The sequence below is a fragment of the Pipra filicauda genome, unplaced genomic scaffold (assembly GCF_003945595.2).
Source record: "Pipra filicauda isolate LSUMZ 115617 unplaced genomic scaffold, ASM394559v2 scaffold259_size1095435_pilon, whole genome shotgun sequence".
Taxonomy (NCBI): Eukaryota; Metazoa; Chordata; class Aves; order Passeriformes; family Pipridae; genus Pipra; species Pipra filicauda.
In genome coordinates, this window is record NW_024104375.1 from 307,909 (window position 1) to 320,140 (window position 12,232).

General features: G+C 39.6%; 1 protein-coding gene across 1 annotated transcript in view; it reads left to right on the top strand.

Annotated features, from left to right (window-relative positions):
- LAMA3 (laminin subunit alpha 3) overlaps nucleotides 1-12,232 on the top strand; it is a 114,209-nt gene that overhangs the window by 29,685 nt on the left and 72,292 nt on the right. Inside the window, exons 9-16 of the mRNA XM_039382131.1 lie at nucleotides 2,882-2,972; nucleotides 3,987-4,118; nucleotides 5,528-5,590; nucleotides 6,926-6,967; nucleotides 7,099-7,236; nucleotides 8,064-8,198; nucleotides 10,247-10,381; nucleotides 11,906-12,043. Coding sequence (XP_039238065.1) covers nucleotides 2,882-2,972; nucleotides 3,987-4,118; nucleotides 5,528-5,590; nucleotides 6,926-6,967; nucleotides 7,099-7,236; nucleotides 8,064-8,198; nucleotides 10,247-10,381; nucleotides 11,906-12,043 — 874 coding nt within the window. The remainder of the gene's footprint in view (nucleotides 1-2,881; nucleotides 2,973-3,986; nucleotides 4,119-5,527; nucleotides 5,591-6,925; nucleotides 6,968-7,098; nucleotides 7,237-8,063; nucleotides 8,199-10,246; nucleotides 10,382-11,905; nucleotides 12,044-12,232) is intronic.

The window sequence follows — 12,232 nt, forward strand, 5'->3', positions numbered from 1 at the left end:
TTTGTTGTCTAGTCATCTGGTGCATGATGTGTGGTGACAAGCAGCTGACCAGAACGTTGCATTACAGGAAAATTGTCATCAAGTCTGTGTTCCTGTGAAACCTCATGATTTATGTATTATCATGCTGTGCATTTAAAAATATAGCTGTATTTAAGGAACAAAAAAAGGAAATATCCAGTAAAGAGTATGTTTTCCATATTATTATTGCCACAATATAATCAGATATTGTCCAAAAGGCAGTCAGAAGAGAGTACAGCTATTTTTACTAGCATGGGTAGAAGAAATGTTCTTTGTCTTCCAGTTGACATTTCTGTGCAGAACTTTGTTCATGCAGTCTAGTAAGATTTATCATGTTGGTCCTTTCTGTCAGCTCTTTGTTCATGAGAGAACATTTCTTTTATATTGCTTCCAGGACAGAAAAGAGCAAAATTAGTCTAAATTTATGAGTTCTATGCTATAGGACTGTTATGAATTGTTTGCAGTTAATTTTGTGGAAGTGAATTTGGATTAAATGAGTTTACCATAAATCTAATTATAGATTTATTTTTTTTAATTAATAAAGTACATGGATTTAAATTTACTTTTTCTGTTTTCATCGGGGGAAGGAAGTGTTAGGAATGGATACCTCAACGAAGAACTGATAGAGTGGAAATGCTGCATACAAAGATAGTTTCTTTAGAGTCTTATAACAGTGGAGCTCTGGAAATTGCATAGTCCAACTCCCTACTCAGACCAGGTCTAATTAGGTCAGGTTGCTCAGGAACTCGTTCATCCAAACTTTGAACTCCTCCCAGGATTGGAATGGCATACCCACTCATGGCAACCTGTTCAAGTGTTTGACTTGATAAATTTTTTCCCCCAATATCTTATTGGAATTTCCCATATTCCAATCTGTGCCTGTTGCCTCTCATCCTATTGCTGTGCGCCTTTGGTAAGAGAGATTCATGAAGTTGATTGGGCATACTTTGCTCTAGGTGAACTATGTTAAATATGTCCTGTCACCTTCCAGTCCTTTGTGTGTTCTAAGATGATTTGTTCACTGGATCTCCTTCCACACTGAGCAGTGAATTCCCATTGTCTTTTCTTTTGCTGCTGCTCTACTCCTAGAAACTTTTCCTTTTGCACTTCATCTTCCTTGCTAGTTTTAACTCCAGCTAGGCTTTAGCTTTCCTAACTCCACTCCTGCACGTTTGGGCAATATCTTTGTATTGCCACCAGGTAGCCTGTCCCTGCTTCTACCTTCTGTGTACTTTGTTTCTGAGTTAGAGGTCAATCAGGAAATCTGTGTTTATCTGTTCTGGCCTTCTGCCATACTTGCACATTGGAAAGAACTGTTGTTTTTCTAAGGAGGCTGTACCTGAGAATCAACTACCTCTCTTGGTCTTCTTTCCCCCCAGGAGAGTTTCACACAGAATCTTCCCAAAGCAGCTTTTCAGAAGCCCAGAATTGTAATTCTGCTATTACTCTTGCTTGCTTGTCTTAGAATCGTAAAATACACAATCTTGGGATCACTGCAGCCAGCACTGCCCTCAACTTCACATGTTCTTCCTTGTTAGTGGGTGTCATTTGGAACAGAGCATCTCCCCTACGTGGTTCATGAACCTCTACATCAGAAATTGTCTTTCACACATTCAGAATAATTTCTGGATTGCTTGCACCTTGCTGCATTGCCCCACTAAAGTTATCTGTAGTATCTCTAGCTCTCTGTAGTATCTGTAGTTATCTGAGTAATAACACCTTCTCTTGTTCCCTAAAGAAGGTTTCATTTGCCTTCTTGTTCAGGTGGTCTGCAGTATCAGCTGTGCTGGCCTGTCCTCCAATCCTTACCCTCAAGCTCTGTACAGGTTAATGACCTGCCCCAAGCTCCAGGGAGAGGCCCGGGCACTCTCCACCGCCCCAGACCTGGACAGTGGCATCCTCTTCCTGAAGCTCTGTCTGGGCTGGTGCCTCTGGTGTGCCACTGGAGTTAGCACCAGTAGTCTCTGAAGAATGTGCAGTGTCCTGGCTGCCCTGTTCATAACTGCCCACCAGTCCCTCTAGTAAATACTGGGTCCCTGCTCAGCCCTGAATTGCAACACTCCCTAAGGAGGAACTAAACAGCGAGTGGGAGCTGGGGGAAACTGCTTTGGTTGCTCCAGGGCAAAGCTTCCTGCTCTGGTTCCCTGCTCACACATCTATAAGCTCATCAGGATGCCTTCATGTGACCATGATTTATTGAACTGGTACTTGCCATTGCTGCTGCAGACTCCCGCTGACCCATTGCAGGAGAGAGCTTTGCTGCACGAGTCGAAATATACTCAGGACTGTGTTCACAGCACAATTACATATTTTTACTGTAGTTCAAATTACTTAGGATTTTTTTTCTGTGTGCCTAAAACATTTATTTATAGAGACATATACTTTTCTAATGGAAAAATCTGTTTTGTGCTGACTGGACTGTTTAGGTTTTGGTTTATTTTGATATGGCTGATCTTAGACACAGGGTATGCAAAAAATTGATATATAGTATGAGGAAAAATTCATGATTGCTTGAACAATATATTTATTATGATAAGAAAGCAGATATCATAAGAATGATGATAAGATATATCATGATATAAAGAGAATTTTCCAAATAATTTTTTAAATAGTTATTTTCTTTATAGTGTCTTAAAGATAAAATTCAGCTGCTTTATGCAAGAATACCATGATTCAGAAGCCTGTAGAGAATAGGTGGTTAAAGAAGGCTGCATGATGATTGCTGTCTTCATTGCAGTCATATTCCCTTTTTTCCTGTGCCAATCCTTTCTTAGTTGTATACAGAAACAGGATGTTACTGTTTCTTAATTCTTCCAAGTTCCTCTTTTTACCTCATATTCTCCTTTTGTTTTATTTTGCACAGCATAACACAGCTGGTATTAACTGTGAGAAGTGTGCAAAAGGTTACTATCGTCCTTATGGTGTTCCAGTGAGAGCTCCTGATGGCTGTATACGTGAGTCCTACTCTATACAGTATCTTCTTGTGGTGGTTTTAGAGTTTTTGGCTATAATAAAGGCATAAGATGCATCTTTTGGGGAGGAAAAATGAAGAAGTGGCCAAAAGATGTTGGGGAACATCTGCAAATGACTTTCTATCTTGCTTTAGACCTTTTTAATTATATTATTCTGTACTTATGTGTCATATGAGCATAAAGCTTCAGACCAGCAGCAGGACAATAGGAGGAAGTAAGGCAGTAAAGGCTAGTGAGGAGATAGGATCACGGAAACCTGGGGTACTGCTACACACCCCACAGTGAGGAGGACCTCAGGACCTCTAGGGAGCCACTCTCATCTCTTCTCATGATCTTGCTTCTCTTAGCTCTCTAATGTACATGTGAGATATCCTTTGGCTCTTGGTCACTTGAAGATTTTGTTCTATAGCTCAAAAGGTCACAGGGATCACTACTCTGATTTTATGCAATGCTCAACCTATTGACTGGGAAGGGATGCAATAGGATAATTACTAATGGAACATTTAAAAAAGAAGAACTGAGTATAGGTAAGAGATAAGGGTTGAATTACAAACAGGCTGAAGGATCCATGTCACAGGTGGGATGAAAATACAGTTATGTATTGAAATGAATGGGAAGTCAGCAAATCCATGGCCTTGGTGCTGCATGTTGTGTGTCAGGAAACATGGATGGAGTGTGGTGCTTAGCCTAGACCATGGAGAGATATGAGAAGTTGCCACAGAAAAGATAATTGCTGCAGTGCTGTGGAGTAATGATGTGCAGATTTTGGAATTAAAATACCCTATTCACTCTAAGAAAATAACATGGCTCTTTATCTAAGAGATGTATTGATGATATAAAGTCCTTGGGAAATATGTAACTGCATGAAAATGTTAATTCTTTTAATAACGAGTCATTCAGAACTGCAAATTTATTGTTATAATGGCACTGTGTGCTGCTGTGAAAGGCAAATTATTATTTTCTAAAGAGTGCCTAATTGCTGATACCTTTATTTAGCCTGCAGTTGTAACTTGGAGCATGCAGAAGGCTGTGAGGAAGGGTCTGGCCGCTGCTTCTGTAAGCAGAATTTCCAGGGAGAAAACTGTGAACGCTGTGCTGATGGATTCTATGGTTATCCATTTTGTATCTGTAAGTATACAAGTACAAATGCTTCTTTTTCTCTATTTTAAAGGCATATTAAAGAATTAACAGTTTTCATTACACTTGACTTGGTTAAAAAACATCTGGTATTTCAGCTTCACATGTTTACATGATCTGATAAATCAGTTGTTATAATACTGAAGAGAGTCAGGTTTATTCAACAAAACAGTAATGACTTGAAAATCAAAGAGATTTTGCTGCATTCTCACAATTCTGCATTCTTTTAAGACATCAAGTCTACAGCCTATCTCTCAGTAAATCATGAACTCCAGTCCTAAAGCCTTGAACAAATCATTTAAACATGTGTCAGGGTCTTTAGGTATAAAGACCACTTGGATCAAGAAGTAGAATATGACTGTAATGAGAGAGAAGAGAAACTGTGTATGTGTTCTCCTTGACACCTCCTAGGATTTGGAACCTGCATATCTTATAAACAATGCTTTTGCCATAAAAAATTATATATAAAATAACTGAGAAGAAAATGTAACATCAGGATTGTATTTGCTGCATAGAAGCTTGTGACTCCATGAAAAGATTGTAAAAATGCATCGGTGGGATGTTTTGTGCCTTTAGGAGAAAGAAGTGTGTTTCTGACAAAATAGGTATTGTTCTGGGGCAAGACTTGAGGTCTGACTAAAATAAAGGTACTGTGATAAAAACACAAGAAGAGGAAAACAGTACAAAACAAAAAAACCCCACCTGTAAACACTGAATGTTGTTTGAATTCAACGGCTGTGATAGCATAAATCCTGTCTGTACAGTGCATTCTAGATTGTCACATCTGATATATCCTCTTGATTGAAATCCAACGTTTTTAAATAATTTCAGCTCGGGTAGACACTGACCTGAGTCCCACTGATGTTTGTCTCATGGACTTTGGATTCCATCTTAATGCAGGAATGTTTAAGAATGGGAAAGACATTCCAACAATCTGGAGGATTTTTAAATAAAAGCTCTGGAGATGTACTGCTACATGAACTGCCAAAATTCATGACAGGTACAAGTGGTAATGCCACACAGAAGGAGATGAACCTTCAGCTGGAAGCAGGAAGTCTGAAATAAATATGGAGCTCCCTAGATATCTCTCCTAACACTGTTTGGTGGAAGTGAATTTTCTGCATGAAAGCATATAGGGAGCAGGAAAGCAACTTGGTTTAATTTCCAAATGATGTTTGGCCTTTCATACTGTTATTTCAAGAAGGGAAGTTTGTACCTGAATTGGAAATCAAAAGTAAAATGTTTCTTACCCTGTTCCTAACTGAAAGAAAATTAAGCTGAAATCATATGAATATCATGCTCTCTGTATTGACAGGAGATGAATTAATTGTTTGTCATTATTTTTAATGAAATCAATATGTCTGTTTCAAATAAACCTCTTTGTTTCTTTTGTTTTAAAGATACTCCCGTATATCCTTTTACTTCTCCAATTCCAAGAGATGCTGTGGCTGGTGACATAATAGGCAAGTTCTTGGTGTTTCTTTTTCCCATTTCGCTGTTTTTCCCCATGTTGCTGTTTTTCACTGTTTCAGTGGTGCCTGCTCTTTCGTAGAATCATAGAATCATTTAGGTTGCTCTTTCATGGAGATTTATGTAGTAATTTTGTCACTGTTGGCATTTATCTTTCAGAGAACCTTTTTTCTTGCTAGAAGTTCATCATATTGTATTAGAGTTTAGTGGGCTAGTTCCAGAAAGAGTTATGGATCAAAATAGCTTTGACCAGCCTCTGGCAAACATCTGCAGGAGGGGCTGACCATCTTGTTTGGTGCTCTTATGAACAGATCCATCAAGACTTTCTGACACGTACAACTTTCTGACATGACAACCCCTGATTTGTGGTGTAAATCTCTTCCTTAATGCTAACTGGCCTCTGCCTTAGGACTATCCTCTTTCACCTGGCAAATTGTACATTGCCCTTGGCAGTGAAGGACTTTGATTTCTAAGAGAACTACATATTTCTTATATAGCCAACTGCAAAGCTGCCTGAAATCCAATCCTTTGGTGGGCTTATATTTTTTAGTATATGTTATTGTACTGCAGAACAGACATCATCACAGCTAGTACTAAATCGCTTATGTACTTGTAATGCACGTCAGGATTAATGACTTAAAAACCCCTTGTAACCTTTTCCATATCCCAAAATCAACATGCTTACCTTTATTTCTATTAGCTTTAATAAAACTGGAATTTATGTTGGCAAATGAAAAAGTGTTTTCTTCTCCAAATGTAGCAGACATTTAGATATAAGCAGACAGTACAAATTCATGTATGTATATTCAAATCCATGTATGTATTTACAAGTCTCAATTGTTTTCTTGAAAGTGTCTGCAGATGCCATCACAACCCAAAAAGCCTCAGTCTCCTGTACCACTTATCTCCTTCATACAGCATCCAAAATAATTGCCCTGGTAGGCCTCTGGGTATGCTCTGTTGCATATCCCCTTCTTTCACAAATTTTTAAAAGAAAGAAGAAGGAAAACTCCAAAGGAAAATGAATATAACAGGAGAAAACAGATCTTGAGCTATCTACGTTTTCAAAGAGCAGCATCTGAAGACATAAAAGCAGCTGCATCTGAATGAAAGCTTCTGTGTAGAAGTTGTAAATTTGTGATGGCAGACTTAGCACGATTACAGTTCATTGTTTGTTGAAATGAGATTTGCATGTAGCAGGTAGTTTTCTTGGTTCAAGAGTAGTAATTACTAAGCACTGATCTTGTTTTTCTCTGCAAAATGACAAGGAATTGTGTTATTTTTTGCACTAACTTTGTTTCTTTCTTTTCCTTTCCTCTTGTAACTAGAAGGTGGCTGCAAACCAGGGTATTTTGGCCCCCAGTGTCTGCGTAAGTGCCATAGTTTCTTTGACGCTTGGAGCTTGCGCTCCAGAGTAAATGCCAGCCTCTGGCTTCCAAGGGAAATGAGAACTTTATGACCATAATGCTGCAAATGTTTTCTTTATGAATGTGCTCTTCAGCTTGCCAGTGCCACGGCGCAGGAACGCTGGGTGATGACTGTGATGGAAGTACCGGGCAGTGCAGATGTCGAACTGGATTTGGGGGTTTTTCCTGTGACACCTGTTCAGTGGGGTATTTTCAGTACCCCTTCTGCCAGGGTAAGCCAAACATTCCTTTTGGCAAACGTATTCAAAACACAGACCCAAGTTTTATACTAAAGGATGAAGTTCTTTTGCCATCTAGGTGTGTTCATACAGGGCTCTCCCAAAACTCACACAAGTCAAAGAAGAAGAAAAATGTGATGAGGGGAGATTTCAATCTAGAAATGTCCCTGTTTCCTTGGTTGCTGTTTGCTGTGTGATGCAGCTGCCAGACTCCAAATTGGAGTTGGATTTAGTAACACTGATGAAATTTAGAATACCTTTGGGAACATTACTATTACTTACCCTTGTTTTTCTTAAAAAAAAATTATGTTTGAGTTTGCAGCATCACTTTCATGTACCAAGTTCCTCTTTGTCATTGATACTAGAAAACCAACTGGTTTTGAACTTTAATAGCCATCTCTGGACTGTCTTTTTAGGCATTTTATTAACCACTGCCACCTGAGATTGTAAATCCAAGCTGTAAATTGTTTCATGACAGCCTCAAGAGAGATGGAACTACTTTCAATAGTTGGCATACCGCTCGGTATTGATCAATCAGACTCTGAGTGGAAACAGGCCAAGTGTAGTGCTTTGGCACTGATATTGAACCCAGTACTTCAAGCCAGCTTCTTTTGCTCTTTCATTGTTTCCCTTGATGCTGAATTATTACTGTTGTGGGCAATCAGTAAAAGCTGTTATGAATCAAAATAAATCTGATGAGAAAATTTTGATCCTGTTGAGCCTTAGGGAGTTGCTTTTACTCTTTTTTTTGATATTTTTATTTCAAGAAAGATAAGAGAGCCTGTGCAGACTACCTCTGGAATATCTTTTCTCGTTTGCAGTGTGTGAATGTAACTCAGCAGGTACCCAGCCCGAAATTTGTGACTTTCTTGGGAGGTGTCTTTGTCGCTCAGGGGTCACTGGACTTCAGTGTGACAACTGCCAGCCTGGCCACCACTCGTTCCCTGCCTGCCAAGGTAAGGCTGCTGATTGCACATACAACATCAAACAAGCCCCTGAAAAGGCAGACAGGAGCATACCCTTTATGTGTACCCTTTTTGCAGTGGCTGGAACAACATTCACACTAGTAAATAGGCAGGCACTCTTGTGCTGAAATACTCATATACTCTAATTCTCCAATTCCAGGCATGTTTCCATAGTAGAGAAAAATTATATAGTCTGTTTACTCACAGGGTTGTTTTATTTTTCTGCATGATCAGACTATTTGATGTACCCTCAGTCAGCACAGCTGTCTTACTAATAACCACAGCCTATTCTCACATGAAGGCCCACAGCAACAGGGCAGACTTGGCTGCTAAGGAACTGGCAACTAGGTACATGCAGCCATTCACAGCCCACCCATGGGATGGGGAGAAGAATTAGAAAAAAAGGTAAAACACAACACTGTACACAGTGCTAAGAAGAAAATTACCCCTATTCCAGCCAAAATCCTTGCAAAGGTGTTGTGTTGTGTTACCAAACACAATGGGTGGAACAAAGAAATAGCACATGACTGTGGTTTTTATCTGGAGTAGATGAACATTTTTTAATGAAAAACATAAAATCAGGATTCTCTGTTGGTACACAGTGTTCAGTGGTTTTAAAATAACCTTTTTTTTTTTCCTTAGAACAGAATCAAGAAACAGTCTTAAAGTAAATCAAACCCATATTGAATATGTTTGATCGTTGAACACCAAAAGCTGAAAAGAGACATAAAAGCTTAAAAGAGCATGCAAAACAAACTGTAAAAGACAGATAAAAATAGTCGAAAACACAGTCAGTTGGATTACTCAAAACTGCTGCAGTTCACAGTTTGTTCAGTTAAAATAAGCTGCAATGGGTTTAAACTTAAATTTACGCAGCATGCTGCAAACTGTGGTGGAAAGTGAGTAGCCCAGCCTGCTACTCCTGTTTGGAGTTGTCATCTTCAAGAAGGAGATAGATCTATAACTTTTGGGCTGCTGCAACTACACTAATCTCTCTGGTCTTGCCTTGTTGAACTCAACAGAAACTTTATTCAAATAGAGTGATATAAAAATAAAGCCTTCAAACAAAACAGTAGTATTAAAATTAGGATAGAGTGCAATATAATATTCAACTAGAGGTGGACTCTGGTTTTTGGAAGCTTCAGTATTCATACTTCATATTTCTCTTATACTAACTTCCTAGCAAGCCCTGCATCTTTCCAAGCATCTTTGAAGTAAACAGGGTAAAGTCAGATGTCTTTGCAGCAGAAAGGAACCAAAAGGGGCATTCAGAAACATGAATATTTTGGGTTTATATTTCTGTCAGTTCGCCATTTCTGTCAGTCATAAAATCCAAGGGATTAACTACAACACTTTGGCTTGTACCTGGGAGGTCTGGGATTCCCAGATGAGCTCCCATTTGTGTCCCTATGAAGTATGACCCTGTGTAACATCCAGCATCATCTCAATAAAATAGCACGTGTTATCTGTGATGGAGCTGCTAGCCAAAACAGTGATAACTCCACAAGAAATTTGTGGAGTTATAGTCTGACAACATGATTTTAGTGTTACACACAGATTCCTGCAATGCACTGCTTGCCACCTTGTAGAATTAAGATGTTGGCATGTTTTACCTTGTTCATCATGAGCTTGTGCTTGTGCATTGTTACTTATACACATCTTGGTAGCCACTAGACCTGGTCTGGCATGGTGGATGCTGTTTCTTAGAGGTAATTTTTTTTAAAACTGTGAAGTACTTCTCTCATGTGACATTATTCATGTTGTAAGATGGATTTCTGTCGCTTACACGTTTTGCAAGGCATCTCTAAACTGGACATTATAGAATTGCAGGAACGTGATCATCAATGGTTGAGGAGGCAGTTACAGAATAAACATCTATTTCAGCATATTAATTTTTGGTGGTAAAATAATGGTTTGTCTGGTTTTCTCATGATTGATTTACATTTAAAGATAAGGGGTTTTTTTGCAAATTCTAATTTAAATAACTGATGATTTAAACATGTATCTGTCAGGACAGATTTTTTTTTTCCTCTGTGCAGAATGCAAATGTGATGGTGTCGGCTCAGTGGAGAATACATGTGATCCTAGAGGTCAGTGTCTGTGCCATAGTAACTACGCTGGACTTAGATGTGACCAGTGCGCTCCAGGATATTACAGCTACCCCAGCTGTTTGCGTGAGTAAAAGTCTTTTCTCCTTTTACTGGGGTTTTCCTTCTTGTATTTGCAGTGCAGAAGAAAATAAATTTTCTCAAATATATTTCCATCTAAAACTACCCATGTAACCATGATAGCTTTGTTCCATCCAAAGCTGGCATCAACAACACTGAAAATCCAGGCAGTGGCCAGTCTTCTTGACCAGCACACACTCTGATAGTCCTCCCTGGCACGTCATTGCTGTTCGTGTGCTAGCTGGATTAATGTGAGCATGGCAATGTTTGCCTTTGGTGCAGTTGTGTGTCTCTTTTAAAATATGAAATCTAAAGCTTAGGCTGGGCAATGGGTATTTATGAGTTCTGACTCACTCAACTTACAGAACATAGGCTGTGTTTCAACTGGTTTGGGCTTCTAATACTTGACACACTGTCCAGTAAACTTTATGGTAAGTGCAGTAGTGTGTGCTCATCATGTGTGCCAACACTGCACTATAAGTCCTGTTCTTGATGGGCATGACTCTGCAAATTTTCCATCATACCAACAATTTTTCCTGCCCATGTGGGTCAGGCCCAGAACGTGTTTATAGTTTTTTCACATCACGTGGATGGAAGCCTGCAGGCTCTGTCATTAATATCAGCAAGCTCTTTTTTCGTTATGAACAGGACCGCTCTTTCCTAGAAATCAAAATATTATTAATGCTAAAGAAGGAACATACCCTCATAATTCTGCTGTTGTTAATCACTGTAACCACAGCAAAACCCAATCCGACTGGTTTTTTTGTCTCCCTTTGGGAGACTGGCTCCTATTTCTCTAAAATAATTGTCAGTAACTAATTAACCCTTAGACTCTGTCTGAGCAAAGATTAATCCCCTGGGCTGCAGAAGCATTGTTATTTTTTGTGGCATTATTCTTATTTACCCTGTGTACATAAATAATTTCACAACTGAGACCTTACATAGGAATCTGGAATAAGACTGTTGGATGGTGTTTTTCAAAGGTTGCCTCTGGCCTCCTCTGCCCACAGATCCAAAGTTGTGATGGGCATGCAGATTGAGATTCTGTCTTTCATAGAATCATAGAATGGTTTGGGTTGGGAGGGACTGTGAAGATCATCTAGTTGCAACCCCCCGGGACATCATATTTTTAGGTGGAGATCTAATTACAGAATTTGCCCTGTGGTTTCTGTAACCATAAAAAGATCAAGAAAGCAGAAAGTCAAACCCAAACCTGCTATTGGGATGGGACAAAGAAGTTGAGGAAGAGAGTTTCATTCTGGTTCCAGATAATCCTACTTGTTTCTGTCAAGATCAGAGGAAGAAAACCATGTCCATATGGTACAGGTCACCTCAAACTCCTAGTTTCCCCGTAGGGCCACGGACCCTAGGAGTTATAGAAGGACCTGTGAGCTATTTATTGGGAAGAAAACTGAAGAACACTCTACACAAATAATATTGAAAACCTCTTCAGTACTTAAGTTTTGGAAAGTTTTTGCTTGGTGCCTACGGGGTGAACCCTCCCACCACTGACAGTTTGTTGTTGTGTAGCTTGTCGGTGCTCTCCCGACGGCTCCCAGCATGGAGTGTGTGAGCCCCTGTCGGGGCAGTGCCCCTGTCGGACAGGCGTCACAGGACGACGGTGTGACAGATGCCTTTCTGCTGTCAGCAGTTTTCCATACTGCGAAGGTAATGCTTGGGAGGGGAAATCCTGCATTCTGACTGGGATTGCCCCCCTTTTGTTGCAGGGCTCTCCGGAACGATCTGCTGCATGCCAGGTTTTGTAGAAAACCTGAAGCCTGGGAAGGGAGGAACCCCCCAGGAGCATGTACTAAATCACCTATTTTGTCATTCTGTGTGTTATTTCATTAAGTGAAC